The sequence below is a fragment of the Corvus kubaryi genome, unplaced genomic scaffold (assembly GCF_017639235.1).
Source record: "Corvus kubaryi isolate FWS band 111438036 unplaced genomic scaffold, C.kubaryi_AGA036_p1.0 37284, whole genome shotgun sequence".
Taxonomy (NCBI): Eukaryota; Metazoa; Chordata; class Aves; order Passeriformes; family Corvidae; genus Corvus; species Corvus kubaryi.
In genome coordinates, this window is record NW_024581088.1 from 1624595 (window position 1) to 1644594 (window position 20000).

Here is a 20000-nt window from a genome sequence, read left to right on the forward strand (position 1 = left end):
CGTTCCCCGCTCGTTCCCCGCTCGCTCCCCGCTCGCTCCCCGCTCGCCGCCCTCGCTGCCAAACGCCTCATCCTTTACAGCAAACGCGCTCGGCTCCCGCTTTACTGCCGCTCGCACGGCGGGGACCCTCTGTGCGGCACATCAAATGAATAAAAAGGAGCCTTATCTTCCCTCCTAATGGGCCTTAAACAGTAAGAAATGCTTCCTGATTGCCGGAGCCTCGCTAGCGCAGGAAGGCTGGGTGATCTTTCACCCTTGGGGCAAGTTTAAGGTGCTGCGTTTTGCAGAGTGAAAAAGACAACACCTGTACAAATACGCAGCGTAAATCGCCCTTGTGGGAAACATCCCGGCTTCGCAGAAACAGTTTTTGGAATAATACTGAGGAATGGTTTCTCTAATCCTACCCTTAGCCAAAATAAATACATGCCAAACAGTAAGACAGCAGTATCCCATGACCTGAAGTAATTGATTAAAATTGGGTTCTCAGCCACTGTTTCCCCTCGTTTGCCAAACGTGGTGGTTGGTACCCACCATCCAAGGAATTTTTCTGAGTATCCAGCGCCCTCCTGACCAATGCTCTGCCCTTCCTGGAGCACAGAGGGGCTGAATGGCCTGACAGCTTCTCAGCCTTTCTGTGCCAGCCCCACAGAACCCAGAGAGATGGGACCTGGGGAGGGCAGGATCCCCCCACCAACCCCCGGAGCTCCCACATAAAGGCCCAAATTGCAGCCAGTCCCTGTTCAGGAACCTTCAGTGCCTTCAAACCCCACAGGAACTCTTGTCCAGTGGTTTCTTGCTGTTCCCTGGCCGGGAGAGACAGAGAATGTCTCACACAAGCTAAGGCCACACACCAATTTCTTTCTTCTTCTTACTAGACTGGAGATGACACACTTTACATTTTGAAGTTTTCCTCTAAAAATCCCCCCCAGTCTTCCTATACCTGCACCTATGCTTGAGAAGTGTGAAGAATGCGATGAAAAAAAACCCAGCTCTGACGACAGGCCCTTCTTTCAACAGCTCAATAAATTCTCAGAGTTCCCTTAATGACAAAAATTTCTCAGACTAGGTAAACTGTAATTTATTATTTATATTCCAGCAGTGCATAAACACCAAATGGAGACCCTGGTAGAGTTTTAAACTGTGAGAAGAATAGAGATATTACTGTAGCACTCTATGGCCGTGGTGGTGGCTGGGTATAAATGTAGCTGGCTCCCAGCTGTCTCTCTGCCACAGCCCTGGCACCATCCAGGGGGATATTTTTCCCTTGAAGTGCTACCAAAACTCTTCCTTCCCTCATTCCTCCCAGGGGTGAGGAAAAAATACCCCAAATACAGTTTTGTTTCCAAGCACCCCACTAAAAAAAATCCCAAACTGATGCAACTGCCCACATGAGAGTGGATTGCACCCAATTATAAATGTAATCCTTTGGATAAAAGATGTCATAAAGCAATTTCACCACCATTTAATCCATTTATGATAAAGCTTTTGCAGAACACACAGAACGCAGCCCTGTGCAAAGCAGCTGCTTATTTTGGCCTTCTGTTTTCCAGCACAGTTTGTGCTGGGGTTGCTCTGGGTTCTTCCTGTTCCCCTGGAAAGGACAATTTGCTGTGTCCTGCACATGCCTTGGAGTGGAGAGGACATGGAGCAGCTCTGCCCCAGCTGAGCAGGGTGCTCTGTGCATTCAGGTCTGCAGGGCAGGAGGAAATGGCTCCTCAAGTTCATGAACAACAAACGCTGCCTTTATCCAGAGCTAGGGACTGACATGGTTTTAGCAGGCCCTTCCCAAGTTCCTCTTGGGTTTATCGGAGCGTTTGTTACTACCTAAATCAGTCGAGTTTGCAAAGTTGGAAAGAACTACAAACAAACACACAAACACATAAACACTTGTATGTGTTTAACCACCAAACACTAAAATGCAGCCTGTGCAGTCAACTGGGAGAGACACATCTGCCAAAATGCTACTCCAAAACGCCTCTCCAAAGCCCCCACACAAAATAATTGGCCAAAAGCACTGCAGAAACATACAGAGGGTGCAGGTGTGAATGCTCTTCTGTGTGTATAGATACCCACAAATAGCCTTTTACCTGGGTATAGCAGAGTAATTTATGGTATTTCCTATACCATAATCTTTGGTTTGTACCTGCTTTATAAGCAATCAGATGCATCAGCATTATCATTAAAAATAAGCTGATTCAAGAAAGATCATTCTTCAGCTCTCTTGGTGCTTTTATTGGCACAGTACCTTTTTCTTCAAGGAAGAGAATTTTCTTTCAAAGAGAAAAATAATGAAGCAACACACTCCCACCAGCACGGGCTCCTTGGCAAGCACAACACCCACTCATTCTAATCCCAGTCCCCTCCCTTTGTTACTCTCCCCCCTCTGAGTAGATGCCAACACCTGGCAAATTTAGCCACTGGCTTGACCGAGCTCTGTCCTCCCTCATCATCCCACACCAGGGGCACCCAAAGTTGAGCCCATTTCAGCAGGGACACTTGGGCTGCAGCCAGGACCAGCCAGACACTGCTGGGCCCTGGGAGACCATGTTCCAGTGGGATTCAAGAGCCTCATAACTGACTGGGTAGTCCTGAGATAAACACAGAACTAAGGCATCAACAGCGATGTTTTTTTAGGCTGCTCATCCTACCAAAGTTGGATACAACTCCAGCCAGAAGCAGCTCTGTTTGTGCAAAGCAGCTCCCTTGATCAATGAAGTATTTTCCTAAGAAGTGAAAAATCACTGAAGTGCCTCAGATCAAGCCTTTAATTATAAAATTAAACAGAGTGGGGAGAGGAAATGGTAGAGATGGAGAATAAAACAGGACCTCACTTCTTACCTCATCTTTAGCACCTGACTTCCTTATCAGAGCTCTTTGTACATCTTTTCCAAACAAGATTTCCTTTGATTTCCAGAAGATAAACTTTGTGTTTGCACTTATGTTTTTAATGTTGTATTAATTACCATGGGTATAATTTTAAAGATTGTATCGAGATATCAAAAGATAATACAGTTGCACTTCAATTTGTCAGCTCTGCAATAGCTTGCCCTAATTTTAGATTATCAGCTCTGGAGACCTGCTCAAAGAGTAAGACTGACAGACTTTTTAATGGAGAAAATCGGAGTTCCCCTGGGATCCATACTTTTTTCTGATTCAGTAAGAAATCCCAGTGGCATTTGCTGAAAGGATCCCAGGATGGAGAATGACACCTCTCTAAGAATTAGTGCTTCTCACTCTGATGCAAGTCTTCCAAATATACTCTCCCTCCACAGACATGCCCGCTACTTCTTCAGGCTTTTCAGCAACAGGAGGGTGAAATGTCTACTTTGAGTGCTCCAGTCCAGTCCTGTGTGTCAAACTGAAGTGAAGGAGCATGAATCTGTATAAATAGACAAATTATCCACCCAAAATATGTCATTTAAAATTGAGATGCTGACACAGCCTAAGCTACAGCACCGCTAAGCAGGGGCTGCATCATTGTTTCAATTAAATATCCTTGTTTCTTCTTCCCGAGAAACCTCTGGAGAAATGTCTCATTTGAGGGCAGACACAGACAGAAAGTCACTCTGTCTGTCGGCTCCCAATTAAAGGCTGGGGAAGACGGATTGGAGGCACAGCCATCACCTAACAGAGATCAGATATCAGCTGTGATTTACGAAGCCAGATAGGCACAGATCCAAGTCAGGAAAAAGGAATGTGACCAGGCTGAGACACTGCCTTTCCCACTCTGCCACCCCTCGCCATCCAGCTGCTCCTCAGGCTCCCAGGTCCTGCTCCTTCATTCCTTCTGCTGCTCACGGTGGCCCATCCAGTCAAGCTTGAACCAGCTCATCCTCCAGCCCCTCGACCTGTCACACACCATTCCTGATGCTGATCTGCCATATTTTATTCAAAGGCTCTGGTCTATATTTCTGGACTCCAGGTTTTATTTATTCTAGCAGAAATATGTACTTATATGCATTCCTTCTACCTCTCATGGATCTCCTCTGGAGGATCAGTGTGGGTTTGCCCTCAAAAATCCTAAATGAAGCAAAATTGCCTCTTTTGCATTTTCTGAAGAGCAAGCACAGAACTGCTCTGCAGCAATTAACCCTACATTCTGTACACTACAGGGCATCAACATCTGCAAGAGATAGTCCTAAAGAAAAGCAGATCTCCTCTTCCCAGAAACATTTCAGTCCAAGCTGTTTCTGGTGGGAGGGGCACAACTCCACAATCCTCAGAACACACTGAGCGAGGTCCAACCCAGAGCAATTTGTCAATTCACTGCTAGAACAGCTCCACAGCTGGAGGCCAATATCATCATGATATAAGACATTTGGGTAAAGGATCTTCAAACTTCTAATCCTGCTGAGCACCCTCAGCTCCCCTGGTTATTAATGAAAACTGAGGATGTTGGGCACTGCTGATGAAATGATCCCTTGCACAGGATCTGGCTCCTCGCTTCTCCCAGTGCAGTGTGCTCGCAGGAAATTTTTGTCCTAAAAATGTTATTTTATTTAAAGCAGGAATTCAAAAATCTTCTGGGTCCTATTGAAAGAGATCTAAAAGATCCTGCCTGTCTGAAGAAAAGAAGTTTCTACTTGTCAGTTAAACAAAGGAATAACGCACAGCCTCCTTTATAGTGTGTACTTTACCTGTCATCCAACAGCCCATTATCACGTCACGGCAGAGTGCACTTTTCTACAGGTCACTTTGTTTAAAATGACATGGATAATGCACATGTCAGCGAGCTGACAGTCCCCACCGTCCTTCAGAGATAAAACCCAGCGACGAGCGCCTGTTCTTATCTGGGGTACATGCCTTGGTCTATCATCTAAGTCAGGCAGAACATGATTTCTCCAGAGAGCACTTTTTTCATTTCCTGATTTTAAGAAAATCAAATAAGCACCATTTGTCTTCATCTGAATATGCTTGACCTGCTCAAATGATGATGTCTCGCATTTTATAACAGGCTACATATGCTGAATTCAAATTAACAGCAGAATAAGGCCTTTAGATCTTTGCCTGGGCTGCCAGCACAGCCTGAATAAATATGCCAGGGTGAGCAGTCATCTCTGAGAACTGGGCCTGAGCTGTAGAGCTCAAAGCTGGGTCTGGTTCTGACATTTGAAAAGCACTAAATTTTTTGGGATATTTGGGTCTGCACATAATCTCATTCCATTAGGGGGAAGACAAAATATAGATCACGGAGATGAAATACACATCTGGATTTTAAATCCTGCCCACATAAGTAGTGGGATATTCTTTGTGAGGTACAGTCTCGAGTCTCTCTTGTACTGTGTTGTGGAAACCATCCTGAAGCAGCATCCCCCCTCCATCCCCAAAAGCTGCCTCTGGCTTTCTGTACAGGAGTGCTGCAAGAGAAAATACAGGGAAACAGGCAGAGGTTCAGCTCCATAAATGCTGCAGTGACAGGAAATTACACTTTTAGTTCTGGGTGCCATAAACATAGGAGCTGAAATTCAGTTTATCATCTTCCTCTGCATAAGGAACATCCTGAAAATGAATAATCACTTCACAGGATGGAATGTAATGGTAATGCATTAAAAATTCATATTGAAAAGTGCAGGTTAATATTCTGTGCAAAAACCCAACAAAACCTCCCCTTTCTGTTGTCACACTGATTAACTCCAGTGATTAGTTCCCTTATGCAAGGAAAATCATTGCATTTCAAAACAAACAGCAGTTCTTTAACATAGTTAGCAAATTATTAAGAAACATGAGGAAAAAATCCTCTACTTGGGAAAAGAGCTGAAGGGCAAAGCTTTGGAAGTATAGACAGAATGGTTTGAGAATTTTTTTGGCTTCCTGTTACACAAACCCTGTAGAAAACTGATTAAATTCATGGAAGGTGATTTTTGTACTCATTGTTTCCCTCTGGATTTTACAGCATATTTGTACTTGGCTGTTGGATAAGTTGCACACCAGCATGGTCATCTCTCCTCTTCTTGGCGTGCCTTGGAGCTGCTTAACACAACCACTCATGAAACTCTAACCACTTCAACATTATTACAGGAACAATGTTTTCTGACATTATTTTCCCCTTCCCTGACTTCCATCCCCCAATTTATCCAGGGAAAGAGGAGGCAAAAGTGATTACATTATCAAAACATCCCTTAAGGCTCAACATACAAATAAAAATCACAAAATCCAACCTGGAAATGAAGAAATTAGACCCGTTTTTCTGTGATGATTATTTTAGTTTTGCCAAAGAAAGAAGGTTAGTCTGTTCACAACATAAAATAATGGATAAAAATATTCATCAGTGTGGATACCAGTTCTTCATTACTATTAGTCTAAACAATAAACAGCATTAGAGGCTGATGCCTGACCTTTCAGCATTACATTTTCCCCCTTTCCCACATAGAAACCCAAAATTATGGAGACAGTTATCAGCAAGTTGTGTCACTCGACTTAATGTACAGTTCCCAAATGTTGTTTCTAAAAAATAGATACATCAACCATAACACTTCTATGGAATTTGCAGGCCCTTGCCTGCAGAGAAGCAAACAGGCACCAACAGTGGTTAAATAACTGTTAAGAAGTGCAAATGTGAGGGCTACAAACAGACTCAGTTGCTGTTACAACTTCCAAGGGGAAGTGTAGCCATGGAAAGGGTTGGTAGTGAGACTGGTGTTCATAAACAACTCACACAAACTGTGGCATCAATATGCTTAAAGATGAACTGTGCAGCCTCCAAAATATTCATTAGAATTCTCTTTCCTTGGAGGTCTATTCCAAAATTAAACTAGAGACAGAAATTTTCTTTGTATAGAGATGCTTTAGGTTAGTCCAAGAAGAAACTTTGAGTAAGTAATAGATTAGGAGGAATAAGGGAATACAGTAAATTAGTTTTGCTCCCATACTGATTTTCTTTCTTACCTTTTCTTCTTGATCACTGTCGCTGTCACACTGAAACACAAAAAGGGAAAAAGCACAGGTAAGAGAAACTTGTTACAGCAAAGAAAAGGTAAATATTTTTGTGAACAAGATGGGTGATACACACATAACTGCTGGGCGTCACATCTGGAAGCTTTAGGAACAAGTCCAGTTACTGTGTGGGAGGAAATTTCCCCTCACTGCTGATGAGGAGGGTACATTTGTGTGTTTGAATTATGAAACAACCACCCAGCACACACCAAAAGCCATTTGCCAAGCCCTCTGTCAGTTCAGCTCAGGGGCACAGGAGCTGATGGTGCAGGAGCACGTTCAGACTCCAGAACTGGATGAGGGAAGAAGAAAAAGAGTCTTCAAGGGTTGGTTTGTTTTCTTTGGATGGACAGTACTCCTCATGCTCACTGCCAGTCCATCAGCTCCACGGGCTCCACGGAGACAGCTCAGCTCTGCCCAGCCCAAAGGGCAGCATTTGCAAGGCTGCTGTTTTCCAGGAACACATGGAAAAGTCACCCCATGGCTTTGCTTATGGCTGCTGAACTAAAGAATTCAGAGATCACAGAGGGAGCAAGAACATGCCCCATTCACTGATTCCCTGAGGTTCTCTGGGAGTAGCCCAGGTATCACAGGAAACACAGTTTTACAAAGTGCTGAACGGTAACTCTAGAGAGTCCTGATATTTATCTGGTGCCATTGCTCCATTTTTTAGTAAGTTTTACTACAGTAGAAATAGAGCAGGACTAGATCTCTCAATGTTCCTTAGAGATAAGCATCAGAACCCAAACCACGTTTGCATTTGCTAGAAGTACAAAAGCTGTGTTGGAAACAGGACTCTAAGAACCTTGGAACTCACAGGTTTGATCCCTCCCACCAAATTCTGGGTAACTACACCTCCTTCTGTGGGTTTGTTTTGCTTCTCTCTACAGCTGTAGGTTCTGGAGGATGAATTGTCTGTATCACTAAAGACTGAACTCACACTTCTGCAGATCTAAGGGCAAACATTCTCAAGGAAAACCACCAAACAGGAGACCCAGGCTTTCCTCCCCGAGGACCAGCTGACTGTCAGGTTCTTACAGCTCTTGATGGATTTACATCATGTTAAATGCAGCTTTGAGTATTTTTGTACGACAACCAAATTGCTTTGAAATCAGTTATATTTTGTGAATTCCAAAGGTTAACTATACAGTGGGATGTGAATAGACAGAGCCAAATACACCCACAAATACACGCACTTGATTTGCACAAATCAACTCATCTTCTGTCTGTTGTTTAATTATAACTTTTCTGTTTCACTAGCTTTTTCCTTGTTTCATCAGTACAGGGGGTGAAAAGGTGCCTTCCCTACACCCTGAGCTATGTACTAACAAATTAGAGCTAAGAACTATTTCTAGGTATTTTTCAACTAATTTTAAAGGAAGCAAAGATTAGATAAAATTACAATCTCCTTGCAGCTGATTCAAATAGAAAAGGAAGTGAAATTTATTTAATAACTGAAGTGATTTATATAGCACCAGTTGCACCAGAGTATTTACTCTGGTAGCAAACAAACGAGAAAGAACATGAAGACAGGGGACAATTTTAGCTAGAATTCTGAAAACCTCACACAATGTTCAAATTAATGAAGAGTCAACTGACAAAAGGAAAACATTTCTAGAACAGCATGGCATTGATAGAAAGTACTCCTACCTTCCCCCATAAATATAATGCATTTTGACTTCAGCAGGACTGCCTGTATGAGATTTTGGTATGAAGATGAGCAAGGCCCTGCACTTACAAAAAGCAGACTTGCCCATGGATTTTCATCCATGAAAATCATGGCATAGAATCAGAGAATCTCCTGAGCTGGAAGGGACCCATGAGGATCATCCAGTCCAACTCCTGGCCCTGCACAGCACATCCCCAAGAATCACAAAGCAAGTCACAATCAAAAATGTCACAGAGATTTTCCTTTTACTATCTCTGCTTCACAGGTGTTGGAAAAAATTCAGCTTTTAGGCTTGGTCATCTTCTCCCCCTGGATGGTCAGAGCCAGGAGTTTGCTCACCATGAGCTCCCCAGGATCCATTATCACACCTCCTATGTGTTTCAAACCAGGGAGCTCAGGAGCAATTGCTCCTTTTGTTTGTGTCTCTGCCCACCCTCCAGGCAAACTCCAAGTCTTGACTGTAGTATCTGAACCCAAAAGGAAAATAAGGGTGGCAAAAGGTGGATGTCAAAGCAGGAAGGAGCAATTCCCTCTGAGCAGCGGGGCTCAGGGGGTTTCAAGGTGTCACCCCCTCCTGGTCTGGGCACATGAGCAGGTGTCCTGTGACCCAGCCATGCTCACAGCGCTCTGCAGCCTCTCCTTTCCCCCAGTTTTAGTCTGGCTTAAGGAATCTCTCCTCTGTTGTTTTTCCCAACTCATAAGCTTGGAAAAGCTCAGGGTTTTTGTCTTCCCTGCAGCATAGAGGTACCTGGGGAGAAGAGAATTTGCCAGCACTGACATCTGAATTTGCCAACAGAACAGTTCCCCGCAGCCGAGTGAATCTGCAGAGCGGTGTCGGAGGGAAGCATTTCCACCAAAGTGTTAAACCTCCAAAGCCCCGCTCTCCAACAGTCCAGTTCTAATTTCAAGGTCCGCTTAATTCCACATCAAATAATTACTGCTGTACCCAGAAGCACCTTGTCTCCAGAGTTAAGCATATGGCGAAGGACTGAGACCTACTGGTGTCCATTATGGAAGCAGCACGGGTGCCAAGGCGATTAAAAATGCTCCTGCTCCCTTCACACCGTGCCCAGTGAGTGACAGCTCTGTGCCTTGGCCAGTCAGGGTGGCGGCTGCCAAAGCAGCCTCTGCTGCACGGGGCCCACATGGCACTGGGAGAAAACACTGCCATTCCTGCCATTGAATTCCCACACTGACCCGAGGACTTTGCTGGGAGCTCAGCAGGAGTGCACCATCCAATTTACAGCTCCAGCCTCCAGAGCCCTCCGTGCCAGCCTCTGGCAGAGACAGATGATGGTCAAACCCCTCCAGTTCATAAATTATGCAACGGCAATAAATGCACTCAGCAAACAGCTCCTGATGTTTGGCCAGCCTGGCTCTGAGGCAGCTCCTGCCCTCACACAGAGGGGCTGGGCACCAGGGGAGGACCCACTGTCCAGCAGTGCTGTCCTGGGCCAATGGCAGCATTCTGTGGACCAGCAGGATGGAAGGAAAAAAGGAGGGGGAGGAGGAAAGAACTCAAAGCACTGCTCTGGGGTTGTATTTCTGTGCAGCACCTCTCCGTGTGTGTGTGTGTGTGTGTGTGTGTGCAGGACACACTCTGCGCTGGCATGTTGTGCACACCCACCCATCAGACACTTTATGTGCAGGGGTAATGCCAAAAAGGGAGAAGAAAGATGTTTGCTCCTCAGGCTGGAAACAGAACTGGAGCAACTGCACGTTGTCCCCACGCCTGAGAGTCAGCCCAGGCACTGCGGGCACCGCGCTCACACACAGCCACCCGTCCTCTGATGTGCTCATTTACATTTCTGGATGCAAGTTCTCCCCAGAGGTGCTAAAGCACAAGGTGTTTCCATCTCCTGCAGCCTTACTGCTGCCCACGGCTGGAGAGCACATTTTGGAAACCGAAGCTGACAACCGTGAAGTTGATTATTCAGAATTACTGGTCAATTTGAAGGCTCGAGTCTGCACTGCTCGCTCAATTCCTCAATTCCTCCAGCACTTCCCTACCTCCCAGGGCCACAGGAAGAAGTAAAATGATTTAAGTGCTTTGTGGTTCTCAGAGCGCCAGACTGTTTTGGAATTGAAGCGATGGAAATACTTTGTACTGGCCTTCTGCTTTGGGCTGAGTTTCAGTATTCCATGTCTATTACAAAAAGCTCATTTTTCGGTGCTTTCCCATGTCTTTTGTCAGGAAACCATGGCTCTGTGCACAGGCTGCCTTGGAATATTCTGCAAATAACTGGGAATCCAAAATATCATTCAGAGATAGCATGACCTGATTTTTGGATAACTGCCACTAGCTTCACTGGAAGCTGAGAGTGGTAATGTGACAAATCAGGACAAGGAGGCTGCAGACACATTTTACACCTGAACAAACAGAGGCTTCTTGCTCTGATTCTCAGGCTCAAGGCACTTACTGTCTCCACTCTGAACACAAGCTGTGACTGATTACAGCCACCCCAGGCCAGGCTTGAGATGAGCCCAGGCCAAATTGCCAAATTTGCCCTACACAACCCCCAGGCTCGTGCCAGGCACAGAAGTGAAGCCCAGATGGGCAGAACTGCTGAGCACCCACAGCCCCCTGGACGGCCAAGTCTTCAAGTGCACATGATCCCAAATGCTGTGAGAGCTTCTCAAATCACAGCATGACAGGCTCCTCAGAGCGAGGATTCTGCAGAATGGCTATTTTGTGCTTTTAAAAGTCTTGTACTGGCTAGAAGGGACTCAACAGTTTTCCCAAAGGACCTACAGTGCTGCCAACCAAATTCCAAGCAAGTAAAGCTCACTCAAAATGATCTTCACAGATGAAAATCTTACACGACATATGGAAACGTTAAGGGTACTCCTAATTTCTAGAAAATTGGGGTAATAATGAGACCACACTGACTGTGATTTGCACGAAGTGGCCATAGTTATCACTGAAACTGTTCCAACCCCTTAAATAACCAAAGTGCACAGCCACCACCCATCACATCACCTGACACACACACATGCCAAGTGCTCAAGCTTCCTTTTGTAGTATTTCTGTAACTTCCTGCTCCAGAAATGCTAATCACAGTCAGGGACCCGAAAACCTGCATTTTTGTATGTGTGATGCAGTCAAAATTCAGACAATCATCCCTAAAATCAAGCCCAGGTGAGGAAGAGGACATACCAACTCCAAAGATCTCTGTACCAACAAAACAAAAAGCTTTCTTTCTGCCTCAGCCCTAACCTCTGGATGCCCTGCAATCAGCCTGGGCTGTGGCTGCAGCAGATGCATTCCCTGAAACAGGGGGTGTGCACACAGACCTGCAGTGGGGTGTGGAAAAGAACTTTCCAATTCCCAGCTGAGGCGTAATTGCTGCTGTGTTTGTTAGAAGAAAAGGCAAACTGGAGATCAGGCTAAAGATTAGCTGCACCTCCCCAGTCCTCTATCCCAGGTGTAGAAAGTTAAAATGCACAGCACATCTCCCACAGCACCTGTGGAATGAGCCTGATCCCAAAGCCACGTTTCAAAAATCAGACACCCTATGTGGTGACAGCTCTCATTTGAGCCCATTTTAATAACTTGAGAGAGCCTGGTCCAAATCAAGCTGAGTAAAGGTCTGTGCCACCTCGCCAGCTCATTCAGGCTGAAGCAACACCACGGATTTCTCTGCACTTTGCTGATTGAACACATTCTTGTGCAAAAAGTGGCAATCATTGAATATCTCATGTACAATGACATTGAGGAGGGCATTGTTCTCTATTCTGCTCAATGGACTTTGCTGGAACAGCTATTTCATATCTTGGAGCCATTTATCATTGCCACCAAAGGAGTCAGTGCTGCTGCAACGCCAGCACTGAACAAAGTGATTCTACTCATCTGTCTGCTGAAAAGAAATCTGAAGAAAATGAGGGAAAACCCAGACCTCAGCGTGTTCACACTGACATTTACAATATTCTTGTCCATCTCTCCACCAATGACAAACTGGCAGCCCTGGAAAGGGCAAAGATGGGATTTTAGCTATACAATTAGACCTTTGCTTCCAAGAAAAAAGGAGAAAAAAACATCTCCTGGATGAAAGGAGACACAGACAGGGAATAAATGGGCAATTTTCTAATTGATGAAATGGAGACCGGCAGAGTAACAAAGAAACTAAGAGCAAGAATTTCACTTTTTCCTTCCTATCTGTGACTTTGCCTGCAAGTAGCATTCAGCATGGAGCTCCTTGCCAAGGAACCTTATATATATAGAATCTCACAAATTGGTTAACATCACAGTCTGCTTAGCAATTCCTCACCATTATCCACTGTGACTCACTGTAAGGAATGGCTCTGAAACAGAGATGGTCTGCGAAGTTTAAGGTCTGCTTTCTTAAAAGCTAAAATTATGGATTATTCACCAAAAAGTCCCATTTTACACAAATTATCTTAGTCTGGACAAAAGATTGCAATGTTGACCTTTAATCTGAATTCCATTTTATCCAAACTACTCCACTTCAGATGAAATGTATCAGTCTTGGACATTTGAAGTTATCTTGGCCCTTTACAAGAAAAATATTCAGAACTTAGAATGCCTTTCAGGTGCAATTCTTTTACAATCCTCCCTCCTAGGACTTTTATGATGGTTTTATATTATAAAATGACACAATTAGTGGTTCCTTTTAGCTCTACCATCAACAAAACAATGGTTTAATAAGAAAGATTTATATTTTGAGTATTAAAATGAAAACTCTGGATTATATATTATATCATCAGGATGAAGATGATCCACCTTATACATCTCTAGGGTGTGGATATACCCTTGGTACCTGGTGGGAGGCACAAATATCCCTGGTAGGCCACGGGGAACTGGTTTGTAAAGCCAAGGGGGGGATTTCCCTCCAGAAAGACCCCAAAAGACAAGTCCTGCTCTGAGGTTTGGTTCTGCTGTGTTGTATTTGCAGGGATACTCCCTGAAGGGGCAGGCTGGGAGCTGTGTGTCACTGGGAGGGACTGGAGGCTGCTGGGCACTGCTGGGGAGGCAGCACGGGGCCTGCCTGAGGCTGCCAGGGGCAGAGCTGCCACCCTCTGTCCTGCCAGGCTGCCCCAGCTCCGTGTCACCCCAGGGACACATGAAACCAGCCCTGGAAGAAACTCATTTTCTTTTGTTCCTTGGAAACTGAGCTGGGACTGGCGGTTACTGCACCTTCTGTCCCCCAGATCCCACTCCCAGTGGCTTCCTCATGGTGTCACTGCTCAGTGACCCCACACCTGCTCGAGGCCCCATCCCGCCACCCCCAGAGAGCAGGATGATGCTCCCACCAGGGCCAGGGGAGCACTAAATGTGTTTTCCAGATGGAAAACTAACAATGCCATGCATTCCTCAAGCTCGGCACCCTCAAAAAGTGCCCACCACCAGCCAGGCACCCAAATCCCACCAGACCAGCTGGCACCAGGCATTGCCAGCCACACACACAGAGGAATCCTGATTTTAGAAGTCATTCTCTGTTGCAATTGAAAGGCAATGTCTCTGCCTCAGCTCCTGAGGGCTCCATAAGGAAAAATGCCTCCATGGCTCTCCCCTGGGAGTCGGGACACACATTTGCTGTCTCCTTACCTGCCTTGCTGGCTGCAGGAAACATGCAGCTGTCATGTTATTTTTAGCACCCTCTCAAATGATGGCAATTTGCAGTGGGTAATGTCATGTTTAGCATCTTCTCAACTCATGAGCACTTTTTCAGGGTTCGAAAAACAATAATAGTAAATAATAGTAAAAATGTGCATTTGTACTGATGGACTAAGTCAATAGGAAAGATTTAAACTAATCAGTGGTTAATGAAGTCAGTGCCTAATACTGCATAAGTGGGTGTTATCTGTATGAGAAAAGATCCTTATTTTTCAGAACTCCTGGTCTTAGCTCATGAGTTCTGTTTGGAATTTGAGTCTTCCAGGTACTTACAGGCTAATGAAATAAAAACACCTTGATTGACAAGAAGCAAAGCATGTTACGGGTTAAAATAATACAAGAATCTATTTTTTACACTGTGTTGTGATCCATAAAAATCACCCTGAGCCTTTCCTCTTTCTTCTCTGCCTGTGAAGCCAATTGCTTTGATTGCAGTGATATGAGCTTACTGAAATGACTTGCCCTTGCTTGTGAAGCAAATGGAACATGCTAATAGAACTTATCGCATTACCGGATGCAAAAGTGCCATAGCTCATTACTTTAAGATAAAAGGATATCATTGCAGACGGGAAGCAGAATTGACTTTCTGAGGCCCGACTTGATGATGATTTAATCAACTGCTCTCTTTCACTTCTCATCTCTGCGCCTGTCGGTTTCCCAGGTGCTGTTAAATGAGACACTCAGAAAGTGAGCGGAGGGAAAGAAATTGCTGTCATTACTTTTCAAGAAAGGAGGTATGCAAATTTTCGACAGAAAGATTGCGTTCATAATGGGCCTGGTAAAATACAAGGATCATGCTTGACAGGTGAGGGCAAGTCATTTGTACGTCCTTAAAGTGAAGCAACCATCCTCATTTAGAAATTGTGCTCGATAAGAGAAGCTACAAATGAAACCCACGCGATGGCTGAGAGCAGCCAGCAAATCTTTGAAGACTTTGCTGCTGCAGCTCTGCCTTCAGCAGGTGCCTGGCATGCCTTCACACATGGCTCTTCCCAACTGCCAGATGGCCAAAGTTTGACCTCAGTATCTCACAGAGATTCCTCTTAAATGTTTTTTCTTACTGTCAGCATTATAGTCACAGTCTGGGGTCTGAGAGTTTCTTCCTTTCTTCACCGCTGCCAGAAATAGAAATTACAACAACAAAAAAAACCCCAACCAGCTAAGTGAGGGTTGAGTTAACTTTGAAAACAGAATCAAGAGGTTGGAGGCAACAACTTGTTTTCCTCTGCATGTGTGACAAATCTTGGATGGTCCGGAGCTTACACTTCATACAGCCAAGTAAAAAGAGTAACCCACAAAAAGGGTTGTGGTGGGAAGCAAAGAGGGTGAGAAGATGCTTCTGCAGGGCCCAAAAGAAACCTGGGGTCCTGTGTCACTGCAGCAAGAGAGGAAAGGGTAAAGAGAGAGAAACTGGATGCTCTGTTGACCTGATGGAGAAGTTCAGATATTCTAAAATTAGACGTTAAAAAAGCACAACAATTGAGATGATGAATTATGCACAGGCTAAAAACACTCTAAAGATCCTGGATGGCTATTGAGCTGTTTGGATCATTTTAAATGGGGAAATGAGAACTACCAAGCTTTTATTGGTGTCAATCAGGTTTTCCATCAGAGATTGATAGTCAGCCACAGCAAACAGGTTCCTCGGGGACACTCTAAGCAATGGATACAGCAGTTTGTCATAAAATGTTGACATTTTTCTCAGATAACAGCATAGGACTTAAATAGAATTAATGTCATGAATATTTAGAATTAACCAAGAAACAGCTGGGAAATACTGCCACAAAGGAAGCTGGGTACAACAGAAAATGATTTAAATAAGAACAGCCACTATATTAATTCCAAAATAGGTGCATTTTAAGAATTTATAATTCTTTTTTTTCTCCAGAACACAGTTCACTGCCCCTGTGCTTGTTTATGGAACACAACTATCAGATATGTTATTTGCCCTTTTCCCTGTGTGTCAGGTCCTTAACCCTCCATATCCACCTAACTGGGAGTGATCCAGCAATACCCTTTGGATCTGACTCACCTCTCACCAAAAATACTGCACTGGAGGTTGAAAAGCAAGATGATGGAAGAAAGATAGCTTTGGGCTGGGACTCAGGAGATCCACCTCTGTCTCTGGCTATCAGGATCACCTCAGGCAAGTCACTTACTCCCTTCTGCTGTCAACCCTCTACTTTTCATCTCTTTGGGCTATTAAATGGAACATTCCCTAGGATTTGCTCACTTTCACTGTATGTGTTTATAAAGTGTGCAGGATAATAAGGCATTTTCCTTAGAGAATGTTGGTCTTAGTAAATGGAAGACATCAAGAAGAAGAAAAAAGCATTAAGACCTGGATCAGGCCCTAGACACACCATGCCTGTTTTCAGTATAGATCTCATCTTCCACCAACTAAAGTGCATGATCTCTGGAAAGCGGTGTCACTTCAACTGAAAATTATTTTTATTTTCACTTAGAGCAGCGCACACGGAGCAGCAGCAATCCAGCATCGACAGCACTGCACAGGGGCTGCTCTCTTGTGCAGGCTGCAGCAACTCTGAGCACAACATGGCCACTGAAACCCACACAAAGACAGATCCAATTGATTTCTAGGGTAAAACAGTTGTAGAAATCGTATCTGAAACAAAACATAAATAATAAAAAGCCATCTTTTCTCTTCTTTCCCAAACAAGACCTCTTTAGCTTTTGAGTTCTGTGTCTTCACAGTAGCCTAAACAAGTTAAACTGAATTGTATAAATAATAATGGTAATAATAATTCCCCAAACAATTGATCCTTAGGGATAAGACCTTAACAGCTGAGCTATAAACCTCTGAACATTGGATTTTAATGGATACTAAAAACCCCTTAACTAAGCCCTATAAATATAACCTGAAACCAAATGATTTGTGTTCTAAGCTGTTTGCAAACTCCCATAAATGTTCCTCATTGTCATAATGCCAGAAAAATAGCTCAGCCAGTGTACTCAGCCCTGCAAACTGGCTTCTGTGCTGTGCTTTCATTCCCTTTTCCACTCTCTCCTTTATAATTCATCACTCCCACAGTTGTTATGTATTATTATTACTATTATTATTTATTGCTGCCTTTATCATTTTTGTTCAATTGATAAATTGTCTGTGCAAGACCTGAGGGAAGAGAAGGATTATTCTAAATGTATTGTAAAGACAATGGCACACTTTGGCCTGCCTGGCTCAAATTTCCTTTTTGACATACATGGTTCTATAATTTGGAATCTGTGATCTCTTATTAGGAAATGAAAGCATTATTTTTTTCCCTAGAATGCTGCAACTATAATAATTGAATTTAAAACAGGAGCTGTATTTCTCTTTTTAGAGGTAAGAATAATATCCCTGACTTATCAGTTGAACTCAGCCATTTGTTATTCAAGGAGTGGCTGAGAATAATTAAGAATATTCATCGCTGCCTGGCTGCCCCTGGATCCCTGGCAGTGTCCAAGGCCAGGCTGGACGGGGCTTGGAGCAGCCTGGGACAGTGGAAGGTGTCCCTGCCCATGGCAGGGGGTGGAATGGGATGGGCTTTAAGGTTCCTTCCAACCAAAACTGTTCTGGGATTCTTTGATAGCCCGGGGATATTGTCCAACAGAGCATCCACCACTGGAGATACCCCCTTTACCAACAAGCAGTGGCAGAAGTGATACCTTGGTGTCCCAGCAGCCCACCCAGGAAAGGGAACTTCTCATTTCCTCCAGCTCTCTCTTCCTGAGGACCTCCTTCAATCAGCCCCAAAGCCCCGTGTGCTTCCTCTGCTCTGAGCAAAAGCTGTTGCTCCCACGTTGGTTCTGCAGTGATCCCAAACTGGGGCTCACGGTGCTCAGGGCATGGCCACTGACAGCAGAGAGGTGGGAGAGCCACAGAATATCCCAAACTGGAAGGGACCCCAGGGATCACCCAGTGCAGCCCCTGGCCCTGCACAGACACCCCAACAACCCCACCCTGGGCATCCCTGGCAGCGCTGTCCCAACGCTCCTGGAGCTCTGGCAGCCTCGGGGCCGTGCCCATTCCCTGGGGAGCCTGGGCAGTGCCCAGCACCCTCTGGGGGAAGAGCCTTTCCCTGAGATCCAGCCTGAGCCTCCCTGGCCCAGCCCCAGCCCCAGCCACTCCCTGGGTGCTGTCCCTGTCACAGGGAGCAGAGATGGGAGATGTCCCTCCACTGTTCCTCAGGAGGAAGCTGCAGAGAAGCTGCAGCTCCAGGTAAGACCCACACATCTACTTTAAGAGCCACTCTGCTGTACAAATACCCACTGTGGAACACCAGGCCCTCAGTTTACCACCAATGCTCTCTTTGCAGGGATAAAAAAAAAAAATGTTTGGGGTTTGGTTGGGATTTTTTTTTTCCCCACTGCTGCATCAACCTACCCCCAGACTAAGTGATAAAAACTCCTATATCATAAATACTATCACAGGCTCCATGACTGTTATCAGAAGTGGCAAATTACCTGTCACAGCCAAGGCAAGGGATTGTTTTGAATTGTTTTACCTTTTAGCTCAGTGCTCAAAAAGTTATCCCTGTCTAGGAGGGTCTTGGAAAATGCAAGAGTTTTGCCAGCGGCAGCTGTGCTGAAGCAGGGCTGTGGCTAATGCAGCACTGAGCCTTACTGGCACTGCCCATGTGCTTCTTTTTCAGCTGCAATGAGACTTCACACTGCTGGGAATTATCTCTTCCAAAGGTGAACCCCACATCAGGGCCAGGAGACATCCTGAACGCCAAACACAGGACTTCCCACTAAGCTCTCTGTCAAGAAAGAAGGGACAAACCGAAGCAGGAGGGGATGCAAAACAAGTCTGTCTGAGAATATGAGGATCCACAGGATGCCTGGAAGGAGCAGAAGCTTTGTGTCTTTGATGTTTGTGGTCACCACTACCCCACAGACAAAAATTCACACCGGATTTCTGGCTGGATGATCCCAGCAAAGCACCTGCATCTTGTACAGAATGGAATTTTAAACTGCTCAACCTGTGCTCTGCAGTTTTGAGACGGATTAGGTAGAGCAAGGAAATTCACTGCTTTCTCCAGAGATATTCTCTGTGAATACAGAGCCTCGGAATTCCACAAGGGATGTTTTAGCAAGGTAGAGGCTCCCTCTATTTTATAGATACCAAAAGATTGGAAGTTCCATTCTCATCTCTTCTGAAAATTTAGTACTAGGAAGGCTCTGAGATTTCAGACATGTTCTCCCCACAAAAACCTCTGTAGGCTTTATCTTCAGTCTAAGAGGCAAGTGAATAACAAGATGCAATGGGTAAAATCCAGATAAATTTAGACTGGTGCATATTTTAAAAATGGGGAATAATTTATTATTCTTCACTTAAAAACAGGGCAGATTTTCCCTAACTGAAAAAAATTAATAAAAAATTAAAACTTGCCTAAATGTTGTGCCCTCGTTCAGTCAGTTACTGTACTCCAGGCAGTACAATTAATTAGTGGAGATCATATGGCCTGTGCTAGACAGGAGGTCACAGCAGATCACACCCTCATTGCCGTAAATGATGTGAATTTATAAATCCCTGAACATCCACATCCTTCCACTCCTACATCCACAGCCAGCTCGTTAATGCTTCAGATCTCCTGTGATCCAGCAATTCAGGCCAGTTCCATTCAGTGACAACAGCTCTTTCCATGCTGGGACAATCCTGAAGGGCTGTGAACGACCTCTGAGCTTACTCCAGAGCCAGGAGGTTTTCCCATTTCCCAGGAACAGTAGATCCTGCCAGCTTTTACAGTGAATTTGGTGTTG

General features: G+C 44.8%; 1 protein-coding gene across 2 annotated transcripts in view; it reads right to left on the reverse strand.

Moving 5' to 3' along the window:
• AUTS2 (activator of transcription and developmental regulator AUTS2) overlaps positions 1-20000 on the reverse strand; it is a 762438-nt gene that overhangs the window by 229668 nt on the left and 512770 nt on the right. For both annotated transcript variants that reach the window (XM_042025870.1, XM_042025871.1), the window contains exon 5: positions 6886-6915. In XM_042025870.1, coding sequence (XP_041881804.1) covers positions 6886-6915 — 30 coding nt within the window. The remainder of the gene's footprint in view (positions 1-6885; positions 6916-20000) is intronic.